Genomic DNA, 22,876 nt, shown 5'->3' with positions numbered 1-22,876 from the left:
AGAAACTCTGTGTAAGAACAGCATTTAGCAAATAGCTACTTTAAAAACAAAAAAAGAAAAAAAGAGAGAGAGACCAATTTTCTAGGTGCACTGGGACATCCTTTTAAAATCAATACAAAAAATAATTCCTTGTAAATATATAATATATATTTATACATAATTTGAATATATTTACATACATCCAGCACCTATATACTGCCATTGTGCTCTGTAAGTGTGTGCCAACATATATTTTCTCCAATTATTACAAAATTCACAAGGAAGGCAAAGTGTATGTTTTGCCTCGAGTCCAGCTGGTCCCCAGCCAGTACCCACGGCGGGTCATGGACACGTGGTGGCCCATGGCAGTCCATCGCCCCAGAAACATTCTTCTTCTTCCGGTGAAGATGACAAGTTTCCAACTGTATAAATTCTTTACACGTGTGCCGATTACTTCGCCCATTATTTACTCCTCTGATCCATATATACAAGCAGAGACAGCGCGCTCCCAGAGGCACTGCCTCCCTACTCAGTGTAGCTAGGCTCCTGGCGCCGCCCTGTTTGGGGACGGGAGGACCGGCTCGCTCATGTTTTAACATTGCCGTTTATGTGTGAGTACTGAGGAAGGCAGGGTTCGTAAGGCATAGGGTCCGGAGAGAAAACAGAGTCATCTCCCGAAGAACAAGAGCTCCTTGTGTCGGGGTAACTAGGTGAGTACTGTTCGAGAGGCTGACTGAGGTCCAAGTATTCCTGAAAGAAGGGAAGAGAAGACGTTTTTATTTCATCTCGGGTCAGGATAACAAGGTGAATACGGTTCGAGAGGCTGACTGAGGTCCAAGTATTCCTGAAAGAAGGGAAGAGAAGACTTTTATTCCAAACGCAGGCTCGGGGGCATTGCTACGGGAGTTGGGACTGGACGGGGGCACCCCTGAAGGTGTGGAGACCCAGCCCCCCCTGGCTGCACAAAGACCTCCTTGAGATCCCAACCTATTTATTCTAGACTGCCCTTAACTTTTCTTTTACAACCTGTCACGAATAAACGGCTGCCAAAGAGGGACCGCTAAAACCTAGCTGGACCGGAGGTGCTCAGACCCAGATGACCTGTTCACCACCTGCCTCCTCGCTACAGCACAGGGTTCAAATTTGAGCCCCAGCACAGTGAAAAAGCATTAAGATGTGGATTCCCAGGACCCCTCTAAATAGTTTAGACCACGAGTATTTATTCTATGCATTACATTTTACTATTGTAGTTTCTAGGTTAATTTAAGGGCAAGATGTCTTCATTCAGTGGGTAATTTCACAGATGCAATTCATTACTCTCAGAAGCTCTCTGAGTTAGAAATGTAAACAAGTTCACAAAAACCTTGGATAGGCTTGTGTAGATTAAATCCACAACGGACTGTTAAAGAAAAGTTTAGGGAAACAGAGGTTAAAGTTTCAATGTTTTGAAGGTTTGAAATTCAGAAAGGCCCTTCTGCTGCTACAACTCCTGTGGGTGGCCCCAGAAGAACTAACATCTTCTCTTGACTTGGGACGCGGGAAGAACCCAGTCTGTGCTTGGATGGTTTGTGGGCTAACAGTGGTTTTCAACATTTTAAAAATGGTTAGGGAAAAAAAAATCAAAAGAAAATGAGTATCTCATGGCATTTAAAATGATATAAAATGACAAAATTCCCATACAACTGAAACACGAGGGGTCCATCAAGTTTTCTCTGGAACACAGACACACCCCGTTTGCACACTGTCTGTGGCTCTTTCTCTGGGTGAGGAGGAGTCGAGTTGCTGCGACAGAGGCCATATGGCCCCCAGGGCCGCAAATACTGATATTTCCTCTGGCCCTTTCCAGAGAAGGCTTGCAGACCCCTGCTCTGACACTGGAAAGCTTTCTAAACTGGGCAACTTCTCGGGTCTCACTGCCTCCTCCGGGCTAGCGCACGAGGGTGCTTCTGCTCACACGCCCGGAAGCCAACAGCCATTCCAGCACACGTGGCTTTGCCGAGAGGGGGAGGAAAAAGTGCAGACCGCAGCGCAAATGCCCTCAGTGTTATCACAAAAGAGCCCACAGAATGTTGGTGACTCATTGGAAAAGGAAAAAAAAAATCCCCCCCCAAAAAACAAAAAACAAACAAACCCCAAAACCGCTATAATTCATCAGTAGGGGTTGGCAAAAGAATGAGTCCCCCATTCTCGAATGGGGGATGTGTCAGTTCCAACAACATCAGCATTAACCACACAACTGGAAACAAGCCCGCCCACCACATCAAAGGGCACTTTTTGCTTACAATGATAAAAATGAAATTTTGTCCTAAATGGAACCATTTTTCTCGAGCATATGGTAATGATTTTCAGAAGGAAAGAAAACTTCGACTTTTTTTTTATATCCGTTAGACAATATGGCATTCTGTTTTTTTATTTTATTTTAGAATGCTGGATGTAAATTTCAGTATGAACGGACCCACTAAATGTAAACATAAATATCAAGCATGGAGCACGGACATAAGGTCATTAAAATGGAACATCAGTGATTTCCCAGTTTCTAAATGAAGCCATAAATGTTCAGATCTGATAGGAAAAAATAGGAATATCAGTGGATTCCAAGTTTAGGGTTAAAGGAACTTATACTAGAAACAACAATTTTGGCAGAAGAAGAAAGTTGGGGTTTTTTTTCTCCCCCCTTGAACTGTTCCTTTCAACTTCTGAAGGTCAGCTGTATTCGTTTAAACGCAATCTCTGCCTTTATCAGCCAGTCAGACTCACAAGATAATGTTGCTGCTTATGGCTTCATATCATATCTAATTTTTTTTTTCAATCTCTCTAAAACGATTACATGTATTATTCAAGAATAAATTCAACATCTTTTTTTCCGCCTAAAATCTTTAGGCAATTTTAACTGGTGGTGGTGGTGTTAAGACAACTCTGTGTTTTGGAAATGTTTGTGTGTTGTTTTCTTTCTCCCATTTAAAGAAATACTGCTCTGCAGCCAAGTATCTCAAATTCATTCACCAACCACTTCTCTCCATGCTGGGCTCTCGGGCCTGGGTGGTGTGTCACCCCATTCCCACCTGAATCATGCTCCTGCCTCCGGCCCTGAGTCTACTCTAATGTGCACACTGAGGCAACCAATGGCATGGCTGAACCCAGACAGCGGACAGCGAGTGACAGTTGGTACCAATTATATATATTTTCTAAAAAATGAACATTATAGCAACAGGTACAAGTTTCCCTTTCAGAACCATATAAGACAGTGGTCCCCAACCTTTTTTTGGGCCACGGACCGGTTTAATGTCAGAAAATATTTTCACGGACCAGCCTTTAGGGTGGGATGGATAAATGTATCACGTGACCAAGACAAGCGTCAAGAGTGAGTCTTAGACGGATGTAACAGAGGGAATCTGGTCATTTTTTAAAAATAAAACATCGTTCAGACTTAAATATAAATAAAACGGAAATAATGTAAGTTATTTATTCTTTCTCTGTGGACCAGTACCAAATGGCCCACGGACCGGTACCGGTCCACGGCCCAGGGGTTGGGGACCACTGATATAAGTCACTCATTCTAAGAAATGGTGTGCCCATGTAGATGCACCCAGGCAGAGACTGCAAGCCACACACTGTCACCGGGCAGGGTCACGTGCCACGTGGCCGCCGGACTGGAGGGCACCCAGGCTTAGCTGTGCCCGCACCTCAGGAGCTCTTGCGGGGGTTACCAGAAGCCACTGGGGGGGGGCTCCATCCCACACAAACCCCAGCCTTGCAGCTGGGCATTTCCTCCGCCTCCCCACTCGCCGACGTGTACCCTGGACCCAGCACAGCCCCTGCGAGCCACGGTGAGGGGCACCCTCCCGCGGGGGCCTCAATCTTTGATTTCGTGGGTCAGGGCTCGCAAGATGCAGCAGTTCTGAGAAAATCAGGGCTTGGGAAGAACACACAGTTTAACTCTGTCTGGCCCCTGTGGGACAAAAGGATAAACGATACCACAGACTCCAACAGGGGGCAGTCTGCATGGACAAAGGCGAGCTGGTCCCCGAGCAAGGACCCCTGGCTTCTGGCGGGAGCGCCTTACCTCGTTGGTGGTGAGAGTGAGGATCCGGTCCAAGTCTTCGACCAGCTGCTTGAACGTCGGTCTCTGTGAGGGCACCGCGTGCCAGCAGTCCCTCATCATCATGTACCTGGGCAGAAATGGATTTCCCGGGTGAACCGACTTTGTAAGTATGGGGAACATGGCGATCGCTTGGTTTTAATGGGCACAGGGAGGTGTGCCCCACATCATGAGAAGGTATCAGAACTTTATTAAGCAACTAAATCAGAGAAGGAGTCTTCACTTTCTCCAAAAGAGTCACTGCTTGGACTCGCTAAAAGGGCAATTTGGTTTACAGAAACATCTCTCCCCATCATGTCTGAGGAAGGCGCCGCGGCCACCGAGGAAGGCCCGTCTCTGTTCTCATTGTCACGGGGATCGCTAGTATCTACGCGGGAGTCTTTGGGTTTTCCTCTAATGACTCGAGTGAACAAAGGTCCCTCAGTTTAAAAAAAAAAAAAATCAAGTTTGCAAACTACAACTTCAAGGTAAAGTTCTTCTGAATTAATCCTAAGGTTCTTCTGAATTAATCCGCCATCGCGGGGCTGCCCGTGAACTTCCTGATTAGCTCCTGGACAGGCCCAGGTTCCCAGGCCTTATCTTGATAGGTTTCGACAGCCCTTCCATATTAGAAAGAGGGCAACAGGAAAGACAAACAGCACAATAAGTGCCTTTATAGAAGGTGCTATAAAACGTGGCCATTCATCAGACGTCCACCATACACCAGAAAGCACTCCGGCATTACGGATATAAAATCCCCATGAAACGCTACACAACAGACCGCAGCGTCCAGGACAATCACTCTTCTCAGCTAATCCTAGCGGGGAGGGCGGACAGACTCCCTGGCAGAGCGCTGATTTCACCGCACAAGACACATGTCACCAACACAACATAATTCCACTGATGGCGTGGGGTCGGTTTCTCTAGAAACCAGCTCACGGTTTTAGAGTCAGATCTGGGACTGTGGGGATCGCACCTGGATGCATTTTTAATTCTCTGTGCTAAAATGGTCAAACTATAGGTAACCAGACCCGAGATCCTTTGCACTGAGGAAACGTGGTCAGTGTCAAACTCTAACAGCCGCTTTCAGTGGTCACAAGGGGACTGCAGAAGCGGGGGGCTGCAGAAGCGGGGGCTGCAGAAGCCCACCGTTCTCCATGCGTGGTGATGGGGCCAGCCCACCCAGCGAGAGGAGGCCCTGCTGGCCCTTTGATCCTACACTCTGTCGGGCAGCCCCACAGCTTTCTAGCTTGTGTGTGAGGGAGGGCCAGCTGTATCTTCCCGTCATTCTGAGGAAGGACCACAGCAAGGCACAGCACAGTGGCCCAGGACGATCACCGCCTATCCCTCGGTGAAGTAGGGAGACCTCGCCAGGCAGCCCAACACCCTCTGTGATTTAGAGCTCACTGCCTGCACCTCAGAACGATGCTCTTTCTCCGAGACAGGTCTGGCTGTCAGCACAGCTATCTATCTCAGTGCTGGGATTGAGCCCAGAAAGCTTCAGCATTTCTTCTCAGAGCATGTTTAGAAAATTGGGGGCCGAAGAGTGGGGGGCTTAGAAAACTGACATAAGTCAGAAATGCTATCGGCGTGGCGGGCCCACTGCGCGTCGGGACAGACGATGGCCCTTACAGTTCGTTGGTGCAGTTCGCCGGCTTGTCCATCCTGTGTCCTTCCTTGAGCAGCTTAAAGAGTTCCTCCACGGGGATCCCGGGGTAGGGTGAGCCCCCGAGAGTGAAGATCTCCCACATCAACACCCCGAAGGACCAGCTGCAAAGAGAGAGAACAGAGCGTTACTAACCCGCCCAAACCCCAGGCAGTCAGACGTGTCCTGTTAATCAATAAACACCCATCCCTTCTTGCGTTCAAAGACCAACAACCCGTGCCCTCCTGCAGGTCCCTACAGGCCCTCCCTGCTCCCCCCGGGCAGGAAGACGTCGATGGGGAGATGTCCAGTGGAATTTCCCACCAACAGCCGGGTGGCGGCAAACCATCACTCTTATTTTCTTTTTGGTGGAGGTTTGAGATTGTTGGGTTTTTGGTTTTTTTCCTTCTGCTACTCTCAAAGTGATCTGTCTTTAAAGAAGTGTCAGCAACATGAAGATCTCAAATCCTAAGCTCCTGTCTAACTCTTCCATCGACCTATGTGCCTGCAGGACTGTGACCTACCAGGAGGGGCAGTGGGCAGGATAAGGCCAGTCCCGCAAGCGTACTTTGGGAGATAACAGATGCCCAGTGTGGCCAGTGGAGCATCAAGGGCACAAAGGTCCCTGGGTCACTAAGGCCATGAAGGGAGTGAGACCGGTGCTGGCGTTAGGATGGAGGATGAATCCTGTGATCCAGGTGAGTGTCATCCAACAGGAGCTGAAAACGTCTCACGGGGCACAACTGACCCCTGACCCTGCCGAGACCCACAGTGGCCCTTTCTGAGCCTCACTCATGAGGCTCAGTCCCTGGAATGATCAAGTCGAGAATCCCACGTGTATCTACGTCACTGTGGCTCAGGAAACACGCCCTTTCCGACTCTATTTGGGTGAGTTTCTAAGTTGGAACTGTTGCCCGTCTGTTCGGAGCCAAAGCAGGGACAGAACACACAGTTAGTGTGCTCATTGCAACCATGGCAACCACGGTGCGCCCCCCCACCCCCCTCCCCATGGCTGAGGAAGCCATTCTCACAGCACAAAATTCATGACATCCCCAAACATCCTTCTGCTCACACGAAAAGTAGCTCAACTATTTTTTTTTAACTTTTTATTTTGGAATAATTACAGACTCCTAGACACTCGCAAAACAGTACAGAGAAATCCTCTGTTATCTTTCAACCCAATAGCCAAACTGACCATTCTATAATACCAGTTGGAGCTGACCCTGATAACATTTTTAAGTGCATCGTAATAGGAATACTATATATAGTTCTCACTATAGTCCTGTAAGTAGCAAGGATGCTCAGACAAGACCAGAATGTCTCCAAAGGATACACAGAGCAAGTAGGCCCTGTAGAGGTCACCTGAGGAGGACCAGGCCCTACCCAGCCACCACTCTAAGGACAAACCTGGGATGGGAGAAAATTCTACAAACCCCCCTCAAGGAGGAAAGTTTCAGGATTCCTTTGTTAAGGGAGCGAAGAACATGCCAACAGCTTGGCAGATTAGACAGCAGCTTTGTAGCTGCACAGCGTGAATAAGTTCAAGAGAGTTGGGAGTGGGGGACCTCGGCTCTGAGTCGGGGCGGTGAGCTTTGTCCCGTGCGCTTTGAAGATGGGCAGATTAGCAACAGAGCACCGGGTACCAGCCTACTATAAACTCCATCCTTTCTACGGCCGGCTCCTGCACCTTCTCTGGATGTGTGAAATGCAGCCGGCGTGTCTGTTTTTGCAGCTCACCGCAAGGGAGGAGCCAGGGAAAAGGGAGCTACTTACACGTCACTCTGATGGGTGTACACTCTATCAAAAAGGGCTTCTGGAGCCATCCACTTGACAGGAAGTCGCCCCTGCAAGTGTGGAAGAAATGGGAAAAAAAACAATTATAATCAGTTTACATGAGCAGGCTCAGCTAGGCTGTGCCCCGCCTTAAAAACGCAGAGGCTAATGATTTTCATGGGTCAGGCCCTGGGGCAGAAACAGGCTCCCACTGGGACTGTCCCTCATGTGTGAGAGGCAGATTGGGGTGCATTTTAAAAACGCCATTTCCTTGGATTCCCAGTGTCGTCGAGCTCCCTAGCACGCAGACGCACCCTGACCAACCTCTAGGCCAGTGATTTTCAACCCTTTTTACACTGGGGACCAGTGAAAATCGAAGAATTATTTCGGGGACCGCTAAGGCAGAAATCACCGAGCAGAAATGAAACTGACTAAAGATCATGGGGTCTATGACTTCCATATAACATTGGGGTGGCTAGCTATTTCGCGGACTGGCACGAAACTTCTGGTGGACCAGTCCGTGGACCAGCAGTTGAAAAACATGGCTCTAGACAAAAACTGAGCCAGAAACTCCCAAGCTCTATAATCTTTGCTGGAAAAGTTCGAGACAAAGCACCTTCCAGAGCTGCCAGAAGCTGCTGACTATTCCGTACATACCCTAAAAATTTCTTAAATGTAGCCTAACCTTGCTTACTGAGAAGTTCGTGAAGAGTAGGGCAAAAGAACAGAGACAAAGGGCAGAGGAATGAGCCCCATCAGTACTCCTAGCAGTGAACATCTTTCTTCTGGAACATTCCATGTCACCGCACCATCACCACCAGAATCATCGCCATATCATTGCCATAGACTTACATTTGTGGTCTTTTTGTAATAGTCTATATTGTTGATATCTCTGGCCAGTCCAAAGTCTGCTATTTTCATGACGTTGTTTTCCGTTACCAAAACATTTCTGGCCGCCAAATCTCGATGAATACACTGAAACAAAGAGAAAATCTCATTTTAAAATGCTTCAAGAATAAAAAGGAAACGCACTCATCTCTTAGAACTTAAGTCAAAAACACATATTTCTCTTCTAATTAAAAATAAATTTTAAAAAGCCAAGGCCCCAACCCTTTCAAAGAGTGCAGGCCAACCAAGTAACCACAGTCTCTTCTTTTATCTGCAGTTGACCAACACCACCAGCATGCCTCACACAGATCTGGACTAGATTATCCTAAAATCTTTTATCTCGAGCCTTGCTCTGCTCTCCTGCCCTTTAGAAAGACAAATTTTCAGAAAAGCTGGTTCAACTCCAACATCACACGGTCTTCACCCCTGGTCACTCCTCAAACATTCCAACCTGTTCCCATCCCGGCCCCTCAAGGTCACGAAGAACTTCACATCAGACCCGAACATTCTCTTCTGCCGCCCAGTGTTCCCCTCTCTGCAGGTTCAGGCACCATTGATTCTTGCTCACTTCTGAAAACTGTCCCCACACTGAGTTCCTTCCATCCCATCCCTCCTCTCCCCACCCTTCCAGAGTTCTTAGCCACCCCCTCTTTCCATCTGCCCCCCACCCCAGATTGAAGAATAATTGTCCCATCAATGCTGTGTATTTCCCTATATCCTCATGGCTTCCATTCTTGGACATATACAAAAGATAGCAAATTCCTCTTTCATCTGTGACCTCACTCCTGAGACCCATGCCATGGAACCTTTCCACATTGATATTCCTTTGGTACTTCAAATTCTAGGTCTCCAGTCCCTGAATTCTCATCCTCTTGGTCTCTCTCAGTCAGAGAGGCATACACCAGAATTCTTTATGCACTCCTTCCAAGTTCTATTGATTTCAACCCGCAAACACTTCTCCAACTTGTGCACCACGGCATTCTAACTGTTTATTCCAGGCCACCGCCACGGTTGGCCCCTCCTACCCACAGATGGCGGCACTGCTGACCTCACAGGTCGCCATGTCCCCAAAGGCAGCTCTACTGTACACACTAGGCTTCCTGCAAGGGGTGTTTCTGAAAGGACGAACCGTGTCCTTTCCTGTTTGTGTCATGGCCAATGCCCGTCTGTCCACACGCTCAGCCCAGTCCTAGCCCAACTCCTGGTCCCCACAAAGGGCCCAACCTTTATCTGCTACACACATGGGGGCAGCTGATTTAGTCCTAACACCAACGCCTTGGTCTCAGAAAGGTCTAGTTATCTTAACTGTTTTTCCTTTCTGCAAAGGATATGCTTTGTACACGTTGTTATATAAGCATTTTAGCTATACTGTAACAAACCGAGATTTCATCAGACACATGGTAATAAGGGTCTCAAATTATCACCCCCTCTTTCTGGAAAAGGTATGAAGAAGTACACAAGCACCTCTAGCAAATGCTTTTACCCAGGTCACTGGCAAAGGTTAACGACCCCATGAAGGAGAGAGTCCCTTCGATTCGGCCTGAAGTGGGGCTGATTGTCGATGGGCACTCCACATAATAGCCAATTAAAAAAGGAGCAAGCCGCCTGACCAGGTGGTGGCGCAGTGGATAGAGCATCGGACTGGGACGCGGAAGACCCAGGTTCAAAGCCCCAAGGTCACCAGCTTGAGCGTGGGCTCATCTGGTTTGAGCAAAGGGTCACTCAGTCTGCTGCAGGTCCCTGGTCAGGGCACATATGAGAAAGCAATCAATAAACAAGTAAGATGCCGCAACGAAGAACTGATGCTTCTCATCTCTCTCCCTTCCTGTCTGTCCCTATCTGTCCCTCTCTCTATCTCTGTCTCTGTCTCTCACACACACACACACAGCAAGCCAAGCTCTCTCTGAAGAATAATTAGGAATTTCTTTTCTGCCTACCCTACCCCATACTTCTTTGTCTTTATGTGCTTCTGTGGCCCCCCTGAATGAACGGACTAATGTCAGAACACAGAAAGCCCGGCCAGCCTGCTAGCCCTGGCCAGAACCGAAGCAGGAAACGTGAGAGCCCCCAGTGGCCACTTGGGGACCGTGTCCCTCTTCAAATTGAACCTCCAAACCCTGGGCCAAACCCTCTGGGCGGTGAGCTCCCCGCCGATACCCACTCTGTGCGTTTGGCAAGCGTGTGGTCAGTAGAATTCGGGTTCCCACGTGCTGGGCTCTGACCACACACAGGGCTCAGCTCAGAGACCCCACAACAGCGACGTCCACGACCTTCTCGGTGACAGCCAATCTAGCAGCCACCTCCCTCATCCCAGGGTCCTAGGGAATGCCAACGCCCACCCTCTGGGCTGAGTTGGGACCAAACTTAAGAAAGAAAAATAGTCAAGCCCAATTCCCGCCTGTGCAGAAATCTGAGTCATTCTCCAGTGCAGAGCTGACTGCTTTACAAAATGAGGGCCCTCGAGTATTCCGTTTCTTTAGTAAGTAAAGGTCCACCATCGAGACGGGAAGGAGACTAACACCCATCTGACCCAGACAGCGTGCTGGCTGCCTCTGCATAGATGACCACATTCAGTTCCCATGGCAACCTGAGAGATGGGGAAGCTTAAAAAATCTGTTCAGGTGTATTGCTCTTGGGATTTGGTAAAAAAAAACAAGAAAAAGAAAGAAAGAAAGAAAAAAAACTAGTAGACTTTGAACTAAAAATACCAAAACTTTCATAATTTGTATAAGGCTCAAAGACCCCATTAGCTAATATTACTGCATACACCACAGTGTTTCTTCACCTGTCTACCTCCTCCACACATACCCGAGAGCTGCCCAAGGTCACCTCGACATGCCCAGCTCTGGGCCAGAGCCTGACCCAGCAAGTGTTTACGGGGATGAATTCATAGTCATACTCCCTAGCAATGAGCCAGAGATTTCAGGCATCAGATTTACTTCTTTGTGGTTATTTTTTGCCCCTCCCTTCCCGAGGCAGGTCTCTGGCAAGCCCACCACCACCCACCGTCAGGGGATGAGTGTGGGGGCCAGGATCGAGCTCTTTGTTGGCCTCCCCGATCTCCATCTTTGGGAATAAGCCCTCCATTTTCAGAAGCAGGTCCCCTTCAAAGGGACCATTAAGATCTTCAAATCTGCCTGACCTGTGGTGGCTTAGTGGATAAAACGTCGACCTGGAAATGCTGAGGTCGCTGGTTCGAAACCCTGGGCTTGCCTGGTCAAGGCACATATGGGAGTTGATGCTTTCAGTTCCTCCCCCTGTCTCTCTCTCCTCTCTCTCTCTCTCTCTCTCTGTCTCTCTCTCTGTCTCTCTCTCTCTCCAAAATGAATAAATAAAATTTTTTTAAAAAAAAAAGATCTTCAAACCTGTTCTAGGTCCCTAACTTGCAGGTGGCCATCAGCAAGGGGTTTTGGAACCCGACAAAGCCCTAAGGAAACCAGACTGGCCCTCCTACCCACCCCCCTCACGCAAGTGACACGGGGCATCAAGAACTACCTGAGAGCAGGGGAGGCTGGGAAGCAAGACTGGGTGGGGGGAGGATGTAGACCCAAAGGCCAGGTATGGACCAGCCCTTTACTCTGTAGACCTGAAGTCCCCATCTCGGGAATGAAGACAGTGACTCCCACACTCCTGGCTCAAAGCTCTCCATGGCGCTTCCTGACGGCCCTCAGCACTCTGCTACGTAAACGGGGGTTTCGTCACACCAGCTACAGGGACAAGACTGTACGTCACATGCTTGCTGGTGTGCTGGCAGACGTTAAGCTCTCAAAAAGTGGAAGGAAGTGATCAGTAACGGTGATGACCCTCATCACATTTCAGTCTATCATTACATGGTGTCTTCATCGGCCCTGTTTTGCAAAGTTCACTCCACTCTCTGTCCCTTCTCCTCCACACCCGGAAGCTCCCACTCAGGGAGGCCCTCAGAGCCTGTGGGGCTGGGGTGCCACGCGGGAGCTGCCGCTGGCTCCGCGAGCCGAATGCTCAGCTGACCACTGGCCTTCCAGGAACGCCTCCGGTGACCTCTGGGAGCCGCATCCTGGATCTCTCCTGCCTCTGAGTCCTCAGCCTCCACCCACCATGCCCCTTTCAGGATTTGACTCCATGCTTCTAGTCCCCCCCTCTCAGCCTCAACCTCATCCCCTGGCCCCACCGAATGAGCTCGCTCGTTCCCACGGCTGGAAGCGACACCTTCCTCCGCTGGCTCCTGGCGCCCAGCCTGGCACTGGGAGCCGAGCTCCAGCCTGTGGCTTCCTGGCCGACATCTGCCGCGAGTGATCCTCAGACACGCTCTGAATACACATCAGCATTTCCAGTAACGTCTACCTCGCTGTCCTCCCTGACTGACCGCCCCCCAGTCTCCCTTACCCTGGCCACCTGCACCACCACCATCCAGTAGCTCAAGAGTCATCCTTGACCCCTCTTTCTCTCCCTCCCGTAGCCAATCAATCCATTAACAATCCTGAGGGCGGAAAATATATCCAAAATCAAGCCATGTCTCCAGTGTGTTTGAGGCCCACAGCCCTAGCCCGAAGCACTACCCCTTCCGCAGGACTTGCCTCCAACCTGCTGTGTTTGTACTGATAGCATGACCCCGATCCCATGGGTCCCCACGGGTGGCTCCCACGGCACCACGAGGGCAGTCCAGAGTCCTCGCCCGGGTCCAAGGCCCTCAGTGGGCAGGCCGGCCAGTCTCCAGCCACCCCACTGACCCTGCTCCCCTGTGTCTCCGCACACGTCTACCTGGCCTCTCGAACTACCCAAGTCCCCGCCGTTCCCGACCTGCCATCTGCTCCCTCCACAGGACCTCCCTCAGCCTTTTCCCGTATTTATATATTTTTATCCCCACAATTACTGTTGCTCTGTCCTGTGGTCACGCAGGGTTCCTGCTCCAAGAGGTCAAGGATTCTGCCCATTCCAGCCACCCCGTGTGACAACCTGACCCAGGGCACAAGGCGGGCGTCTGAGTCAGGAATGCCCAGGAATATTCATTAAGGGTTAGTAAAAGGCTCAGGCCAACAACCCCCCCCCCCCCCCCCCGCGCCCGGGGTTGTATGAGTAGCAGCATCTTCCCCTCCCCCACACAGGGAGACCAGAGGGTCAGAAAGGGTAACTGCAGAGAGCTGCCCTCCCCAGAGCTCTACTTGGGAGTATTTGAAAGCTACAGAGAAGGTGAACTAGAATGTTTGGTGCTTGTTTGTTACGTTTCCTCGCTCTCCCTCTCCACCCCCCCCCCCCACACACACACAAGGACACACACGCTCACTCTGGAGGGTGAGCCATTAAGAGAGAGCTGCGGACCTCACTGACACTGCCCAGGAAACACCTGGGCGTGTGCCTCTCACCTCGACATGAGACCATGACCGCCACGCCCCGGCTGAACACGGGCGTCACGTCGCACACACGGCCACGCTCAGATCTCCAATTGCGTGAACGTCCTTTGTAAAAGCTGTGCCCCCACCTGCACCCCCACCAGGACCCAGTCCGGATCACCCATGGATGTGGGGCGGTCCTTTCCTTGGAACCATCTCCCCAGCATTTTTTCCTGTCATTTGTGACACTGACATTTTGAAGTCCCGTTGACATTTTCTGGGGCAAGCTCCCCACACAGACACACACACACATGCCTCTGCGGAACGCAAAACCGTGCTTGAGTTTCCTAATATCTCTATGTTGAAAAGTCTTCAACTCTGGACTCTCTTGAAAAGTAACACATACACACACACACACACACACACACACACACACACACACACACACACACACACGTGGCAGCTCTGGCCATGCTCCCGTGCCCCAGACAGCAAGGGCGGAGACACAGCACACACCCCTGACCGGGCTGCCTTGCTCACTGGTGTGACTGACCTGGCCACGCCCCAGCCTGGCCCCCAGGCGACCGCAGACTTAGCCCTCTAGAGCAGTGGTGGTCAACCTGGTCCCTACCGCCCACTAGTGGAAGTTCCAGCTTTCATGGTGGGCAGTAGCAGAGCAACCAAAGTATAAATAAAAAGATAGATTTTAACTAGCCAAACTTAGCAAAAATCCGACATAAAGTACTTGGCAAGTAATTATTATTATATGCTTTAACTTGCTGTAACTCTGCTTTATAGATTTTATAAAGTAAAGTTACTTCCCTACTTTATAAATCACCATAACTGTGGAACCGGTGGGCGGTTAGAAAATTTTACTACTAACAGAGATACAAAAGTGGGCAGTAGGTATAAAAAGGTTGACTACCCCTGCTCTAGAGGCTCTCTCTTTTCTTTGAGGACCCAAAGAATTTCTGAGGCTGCACTAGGCTCCAGTGCAGGTCAGATCTGACCCCATCTATGCCCAACGAGGTAACTGTGAAACCCCCACCCAACCACCCATCCAAGTGCGGCCTAACAACGAGCATCCTGAGTCATCCTAATGCCCCAGAGGACATCTGGGCACCAGTCTCACCGCTCTCGGAATAACTCGGATGCTTAGCATTCCGCTGCAAGCGGCATTCCTGGAATGCAGGAGATTCACCTCAGGGGACCTGGCCCACTTCGACCCATTCTGACAAATCAGACAAAATAAACCCAGGTAATACCCAGGACTCAGTGTCACTAAAACATCCCTCCTCTGGATCTGTATTTTTAACATTATTTCAAACTCAAAATCATAAACACAGCACCGGAGGCTATATCCCAAAACTCAATAATCATGAAGCAAATAAAGCCCCCAAACCACCAGAATCAAAAAGGCGTGCCCTAAGCCAGCTGTTCTCTACCGGGATGGCTGACTCCTAGAATGACCGCGCCCAGCCCTGTCTCAGAGAAGAGGAGTCTCTTCTGTTCACCGCCGGTGTCGCTCAAGGTTGTGAGGCTGCTTTGGCTTTCAGACCTCGTGAATAATGCAATCGCTATTCTCCAGGCCGCACCAGACAGGCAAGGGCTTGATTTAGCAAATGGGCATGTTCAAATCGCCTGTTTTCCTCAAAGACATTTTAAACTGGAACCCACCCAACCGAGGAGAATGTGAAGAACTCACTTTTTGGGAAGCCAGGTACTCCATGCCTCTGGCCAGCTGGTAGGTGCACGACACCAAATCCTTGAAGGTCATCTGCTCCTCAGGAACTCGGTTAATGTCATAGGAGTACTCCATCCCCGGCGGCCGGCGGGCTCGGAGGTATTCGCGGAGGTTGCCTTTGGAGGCGTACTCCACAATGACGTAGAGGGGCCCTGTGGGTGGATGAGACATGCTCCTGAAGGCAGGGAACCCAGGACCTGCCCTCGGGCAGCTCAGCAAAGCAGTGGTAGTTATTACAACCCAGGACTTCTTTTCGGTTCGTTTTCATTGAAACACACAGTAAAAGCACACAAAAATAGAACAGCCGCTTTCTGATCTCCCCCAAATGATAGTCAATAGTTGGTCAAGAGAACCTCAAATGCCACTGAGTGTCCTTCACTGGTCACTCCCGTGCTCACACCTCTGGAAAGCAATGACTGTTAAACACTTGCTCCTTCTTGCTCATTGTAACTAGTTTCCATGCGTATGTGTGTCTGTAAACGGTGCATTGTTTTTAATCACCTAAATGAGTAACAAAGGTATATAGCTCTACAACATTCTCCCACTACATGTTGCCCCTGGGAAACCAGGCCAGGCTGATAAAAGTAAATCTAAACCGTTCCCTGTCCCAGCTCCACGCGGGCACCCCTTGTTCCACTGAGCTCCCCTTTGCTGTTCTCACGGATACTGCGCTTTTGTGCAAAGGGGCGGCTTGTGCAACCCTGTCAGCACCATCCTTCCAACAGATTTGCTCTCTTTGCATCCCACTTCTGGTGATCCTCCCCGTATTTCAAATGTTTCATTGTCATTCCATTTCTTATGCTGATCTGGGACCGGCAATCTTCGAGGCTGCAAATGGCATTGTCTGGGGTGGCAGCGACCACACCAACATAAGACGGTGAACTTCGTCAACGTTGTCTGTGTTCTGACTGCTCCACTGACCGGCCCTTCCCCCAACTCTCTCCCTCTCCCCGGGCCTATTTCCCGAGACACGACAATATTGAAATTAGGCCAATTAAGAACCCTATGGTGGCTTCTAAGACGTCACGTGAAAAGAAGAGTCCGTCGGTGTGGCAGACTGTCTTTCATTATGAAATGACCACAGCCACCTGCTCCTGGATCAGTCAGCAGCCCTCAACATCGAGGCCAGACCCTCCCACCAGCAAAAGGAATTACGACCCGCTGAAGGCTCAGATGATGGTTAGCATATTTTAGCAATAAAGTCTTCATTTAATTAAAGGACATACATTGTTTTTTTTTTAGACGTAATGCTAGTGCACATTGCACACTGAAGCAGGCTACCCTATGGTGTAAACATAATGTTTATACACTTTGAGAAACCAAACAATTTGTGTGAATTCCTTTAGTGCAGTATTTGCTCTATTGCGGTGGTCTGGAATGGAACCCCCAGTCTCTGACATATGCTTGTATACGCTATCATGTAAACACTGTCCACTGGATTTATCCTTTTCTCTATAGGTGCTTCCAGATTTTGCCCATCATGAACAGTATGCAATGAACACTCCTGGACATGTCTCCTTATACACATGTGTATCCATTTTTCCAGCTATACCATAGCCCAGGGGCTGGCACACTACTGCCCCAACCCTGCCCACTGCCTGTTTCTATAACAAAATTGTTTTTGGCACGCAGCCAGGCCCGCTCATTTCTGTGACTGCCCTCACCCTACAATAGTGGCCGCAAAGCTGAAAACACTGACGGTCTTCCTCCCCAGAAAAAGTCTCCCGACTCCTGGTTTTGACCTAAGGAGAAACTGCAGAGGCAAAGACAGACATTCTCGGGTGTATTCACTATCGTCAGACTGATCCCCAAAGTGCTGGTCGGTTTTCCGATGAGAGAAGCCGGGGTCTCCTGCCCCTGAGGAAGACAATGGGTCCCTTCATACCTCTTTTTAAGCTCTTTTAGGGAGCCCAGCCATCTGTTGCCCATAGCAAGACCCGGCATCTTCAATCCCCATGTTAAGAGAACGTGTCAACCAAAACACAGGACCTTATTCTGAGAAATGTTTACCACTCACAAAACAAAGACCTAAGGGGGACAGACGGCCTGTTCCCAAACCCACCCGGGTCAGGCTCTAGACACAGCAGGGCCCCACAGGTCCTCGCAGGGTCAGGCTCTAGACACAGCAGGGCCCTACAGGTCCTCGCAGGGTCAGGCTCTAGACACAGCAGGGCCCTACAGGTCCTCGCAGGGTCAGGCTCTAGACACAGCAGGGCCCTACAGGTCCTCGCAGGGTCAGGCTCTAGACACAGCAGGGCCCTACAGGTCCTCGCAGGGTCAGGCTCTAGACACAGCAGGACCCCACAGGTCCTCGCAGGGTCAGGCTCTAGACACAGCAGGGCCCTACAGGTCCTCGCAGGGTCAGACTCTAGACACAGCAGGGCCCCACAGGTCCTCGCAGGGTCAGGCTCTAGACACAGCAGGGCCCCACAGGTCCTCGCAGGGTCAGGCTCTAGACACAGCAGGGCCCCACAGGTCCTCACAGGGTCAGGTCCTCGCAGGGTCAGGCTCTAGACACAGCAGGACCCTACAGGTCCTCGCAGGGTCAGGCTCTAGACACAGCAGGGCCCCACAGGTCCTCGCAGGGTCAGACTCTAGACACAGCAGGGCCCCACAGGTCCTCGCAGGGTCAGGCTCTAGACACAGCAGGGCCCCACAGGTCCTCGCAGGGTCAGGCTCTAGACACAGCAGGGCCCCACAGGTCCTCGCAGGGTCAGGCTCTAGACACAGCAGGGCCCCACAGGTCCTCGCAGGGTCAGGCTCTAGACACAGCAGGGCCCCACAGGTCCTCGCAGGGTCAGGCTCTAGACACAGCAGGGCCCCACAGGTCCTCGCAGGGTCAGGCTCTAGACACAGCAGGGCCCTACAGGTCCTCGCAGGGTCAGGCTCTAGACACAGCAGGACCCTACAGGTCCTCGCACCCAAAGTCACCGAACACCCAACTCTCCCCAGTCCCCGGGCGCGGTGACAGAGCGCCCTTTGTGTTCAGGGCCAGGAACACCTTCCTCAGGAGACCCTCTAGAGAACTTCATACGTGCACTTGAGATGCCCTGGGGGCAAACCCAGAAGTCCAGGCGCTTCCCAGGCTAACCCTGCCCCGTGGAGAATCCCGATAACCACGTGTTCCCTCCCACTCACCATCCTGAGTGCAGGCTCCGAGGAGATTGATGATGTTTTTGTGTTTTCCAATCATCTTCATCATCTCCATCTCGGACACGAGATCCGAAAGGTCCTTCTCCGTGGCGTCATCTACAAACACCGCGTACAGGAAAAAAATCAGTGCGTTTCCTCTCACCCAATGGAGGTGGCCGTGAGGCATGAAATTGACGTTTAGAACCAGAAAAGATTTTTCCAAACCATCTCTCTCATTTTATTGGTCGGGGGCAAAGGCCCCAACAGGGAACTCTCTGGCTCCGTGTCAAACGGCTAATGTGGGGTCAACAGGATCAGAAGTCAGAACTAGGAAGAAGTCTGGGCCTCTGACACTAAGCCCAATTCTTTTCTGGGAAACATCACGCTTATGGGGTGTCTGACTCTATTGTGAGATAATTCCATCCTCTGGCAGATGGAAGGTGCCTCTGGGACCCACGTCAAACTTCAGGGGGCCTGAAGCAACTGTGAGAACATCTGGAGAGGAGGAGGAGGAGGAGGAGGAGGAGGAGGAGGAGGAGGAGGAGGAAGAGGAGGAGGAGGAGGAAGAGGAGGAGGAAGAGGAGGAGGAAGAAGGAGGAGGAGGAGGAGGAGGGAGAGGGGAGGGGGAGGAGGAGGGGGAGGAGAAAGAAGGAGGAAGAGGAGGGGGGAGGGAGAGGGGAGGGGGAGGAGGAGGGGGAGGAGGAGGAGGAGGGGAGGGGGGAGAGGGAGGGGGAGGAGGAAGACGAGGAATCTCACATCCCTACAGACTCTCTCCAGATCCAGTGCTGCCTAGGCAAGCCCTCACTGCCCCTAAGGCGTTCATAGACAGGTTCCGGAGTGGGGGGCAACCCTGTAACTGTGTACAAGTGTGTGTGTGTGTGTGTGTGTGTGTGTGTGAGAGAGAGAGAGAGAGAGAGAGAGAGAGAACGGCCATGTCTATGGTTTTATAAACCTCTGCTCTACCCTCTCAAGCAAGAATGGCTTGGGTCCTTCGTCCATGGGCTCATCCTTTGCTTCTAATAGGTAGCAAGCCTCTTCCCCATGTGCCCCTCCTCTGAACTCATTCACTATGGAAAAGCCTGGGCTTCCTAAGAGCTAGACAGGGGCATGGCTAGGAGCCACGTGCAGAGAGCTCTTGCGCTGGAGTGTGACACCCCCACTGCTGAGCTCCTGCCGGGCAGGTGGGCGGGCGCAGCCGCACCTGTGCTCACAAACACTTAGGGGCTCAGGCAGTCTCCCCTCTGCGGTCCGGGAGCTCGCTGGTCACAAAAAAGTGCATGTCGCAAGGGCTCTGGGGCTAACGTTCTCCCCCATTCAGCCAGGGAAGGCTGGCCCGGGTGTGACAGAGGAAAAGAACTCCCAGACCTCCCTTCCCGCTTTATCTCCAGGTCACTCGAAGCTCCACAACCCACATCAGAAGTTCTGCTGAAAGAGACAGGAAACCTGAGCCGCCCCCTCTGCCCCCCTGGTTCGTGGCCAGGGGCTGCGAGGCCGGCTGGCATGGGGCACTCCTCCCATGACGACTGCCACTCAGGAAGGTGAGGGCACATAAGGCAGGTCCAGGCCACGCAGGACGCCGGCAGGTGGCTTGCCTCTGCTGGTAGAGCCAATACATGGGGTAAGGGTTCATAGCCCTCCCTGGCATCAGACTCCAAAGTAGAGAGCAGCTCAAAACACCCTAGTTTTCCTTGGGAGACTCTCAGATTGATAGCTTTAAAAATCAGCATCTTTTTAGCTGTTTGCAGCCTGTGACTTTCCCTCAGGGAGGGACATGACCACTATCCCAGGAGAACCCACAAAAGAAAGAAAAAGTCTAATTCCTGAGTGCCTACAATGTGCCAGGCACACCATGTCCAGAGAACAGGTCTCTCTACCTGGACCCGTGGGAAAAATTCATCCTGAGCTGTCCTCCCTGAGATGTGGACAGTCGGACCTACCACGTGCCCCTCCCCTGCAACGCCTCCCAGAAGAGAATACCGTGGGAGGAAGCTGTTAATGGTTACAAGTTCTTGAAGCTCCCCAGACCTGGACACGATGCTGGGTTGGAAGGTTAATTCAGAAACGTGCCGATTCCCACGAATGCCACTCAGCGTTTAAGTCTCGGGGCAACTGTTTACCCGTCCCGGAGGTTCTGCACCCGTCCCCTCTCGGCCTGCTGAGGGACTCTGCCAGGCCAGGGACATTTCTGCTTCATTCCTCTCACAAACAGAAGCTCCGACAGGATGGCTTCTCCGTACGCCTCCAGCTCCTTCCAAAAATGCCAATTTTCCTTCCCTCGTAAATTAAGGTTTGGGTCCAGAAACCAAGCCACCAACACTCATCTCAGTGAAGTAATTATACTCAGGATGGTATTTTCTACGCACCTACACACAGGTGCAGAGGGGATGAAGACATTGCAGGGACCCGAGGAGTGAAGTCTAGGCGGCTACCACTCGGACAAAACTCCCTCCTCCACCCTCCACCCCCCACCCCTCAACGTGCACAGAGCTCAAGATAAATAGTCCGTCTGAGACGCTGATTTATACTGAAAGCCCCTCAACCCCCAGGTCAACTATGTGCTCTCTGACCCCCCCTGCCATGATGGAGGTCACATGCCACAAAGGGAACATTCTTGATAAGGCTGTCCACCCTTGCCCCACCCCTCCCCCTCCCCCCACCCCCTCCCCACTCACCTTTCAACATCTTCACTGCCACAGTGACGGCTTCCTTGGGCTTCTCTTTGTCGATCCCCACCGCCTCAGCCATGACCACTTGCCCAAAGCAACCTTCCCCCAGGGGTTTGCCCAGCGTCAGCCTAGATTGTATAAAGAGGGGATTAGCACGCGGCATCTGGTGAAGGGGGTGCAGCGAGGGGAATTCCAGAACTAAATATAAAAATCTTTCAGCGGCTCGCGGAGCACGGAGCATTTATCCTATGGAACTAATGAGACACGGGGTGCACCCGCGTGCCTGAGTATTTTCTTAGTGACATTTTTTTTTTTTAGGAGACGTCAGTTACTGGTGGAGCAGCTATTAGATTTCACATTTGTATTCCAGGTTTATTTTCTTTTACGGACGGTATCCCCGCAGATGAGGTGGTCAGCGCTCCTAAGGGCTAACAAGGAGGGGCACTGGATCCCCAGCCTGTCAAATATGCATCCCTCGGAACGTCTCAAAGAAACCCTGAAAGCTGTTCTTACTTTTTTTTTTTTTGTCTCCTTGAAGTGTGAAGTCTTTAAAAATTGCTATTATTCAAACACCAATGGATTTTACGGTCACATTCTGGGGCCAAGATACATGATATGAATCTTAAACGCATTTCAAGGAATCGTTAATTGTTCACTAAAGGCAAAAAAAACATTTTTTTCTAAAAACCGAGGGAAATTCTTTCTTTCACATCACAGTCCAGAACTCATTATGACTACCCAAAATTAATAATAAAGAAAATCCAAAGTGAACAGATCCAACTAAATTTCTAAGCCCCATGCACACATCCTGTTAATAGCCATATCTTGTCCTTGGGCGCTACAGGAACCAGGAGAATAAAGCAGTGTTTGAAATACGTGTGAATGTGGTTTTCCACTTAAGCGAAGTACTGAGCTGACCTCAGTGAACAGTATTTATGGTAAGTCCACCACGGTTCGCAAAAGCTAAGCAAAGACAGAGGGCAACATATGCTACGCTGAGGTCATTCTGTTTCTATGACGAACTAAAATTAAATTTAATACCTTGGCAGAAAATAAACATTTGCATTGGAAAAATGGCTAATTTATGTCCTATTGCCCTGCTACTACAAGCATAACAATCCTTTCTTTGTATAACGTCTGCCTCCAATCTAATAAACGGCTTCTAAATAGCCTTCATTCATTGGAAAGCCGCTCCACCTACGTTTGTGCTCAATACTGTTTGGAAATCCTTTGCGCTCAGATTTTCCACACTCAGGGTACCCCCGGGTGGGAGCTAACCGTTCCTCTGGACAGACTCTCACTGTCGACGGCGGTGTCGCAGGTGGCAAACACTACAGACTGAACCCGAGAGCGGCAGTTCCTTCGAGTACGGTCACGGCTCCCCAACTCGGCCCCACAGACACAGGAATGTACTCGTGAACCCACCTACTTGTACAATCAAACCAGGGAGCCGGGAGGGACGCCCCCGTCCCTCTCCACATTCTACAGGAAAAGCAACCATTCTTTGCGTGTTCCCCGGCACCTCGCCTGTAAGTGTTTGGCAAACAAGTCCTGAATGACTGAATGAATGAATGGGTGCATGGATGAAGGGTCCTTCCACTACAGTACACAGATGAGCAGGAGTGTCAGTAGACACTCCAACAGAACGAACTGGTGCTAGCT

At 50.8% G+C, this 22,876-nt stretch overlaps 1 protein-coding gene across 12 annotated transcripts in view; it reads right to left on the bottom strand.

The window, feature by feature from the left end:
* Positions 1-428: 428 nt before the first annotated feature.
* Positions 429-22,876, bottom strand: part of FGFR2 (fibroblast growth factor receptor 2) — a 103,250-nt gene continuing 80,802 nt past the window's right edge. For 9 of the 12 annotated variants that reach the window (XM_066355711.1, XM_066355713.1, XM_066355712.1 and 6 more), the window contains 8 exons: positions 21,221-21,342; positions 18,555-18,665; positions 15,378-15,568; positions 8,328-8,450; positions 7,476-7,546; positions 5,690-5,827; positions 4,043-4,148; positions 429-729 (listed from right to left, as the gene is read on the bottom strand). In XM_066355711.1, coding sequence (XP_066211808.1) covers positions 565-729; positions 4,043-4,148; positions 5,690-5,827; positions 7,476-7,546; positions 8,328-8,450; positions 15,378-15,568; positions 18,555-18,665; positions 21,221-21,342 — 1,027 coding nt within the window. In that variant the 3' untranslated portion in view covers positions 429-564. Of the gene's footprint in view, positions 824-4,042; positions 4,149-5,689; positions 5,828-7,475; positions 7,547-8,327; positions 8,451-15,377; positions 15,569-18,554; positions 18,666-21,220; positions 21,343-22,876 lie in introns of all 12 variants that reach the window. The other 3 variants (XM_066355715.1, XM_066355716.1, XM_066355723.1) reach the window with 2 other exon arrangements.

Source organism: Saccopteryx leptura, chromosome 13, assembly GCF_036850995.1.
Source record: "Saccopteryx leptura isolate mSacLep1 chromosome 13, mSacLep1_pri_phased_curated, whole genome shotgun sequence".
Classification (NCBI taxonomy): domain Eukaryota; kingdom Metazoa; phylum Chordata; class Mammalia; order Chiroptera; family Emballonuridae; genus Saccopteryx; species Saccopteryx leptura.
Note: the sequence above shows the minus strand (reverse complement) of the source record. Positions and strands in the feature narration are given on the sequence as shown.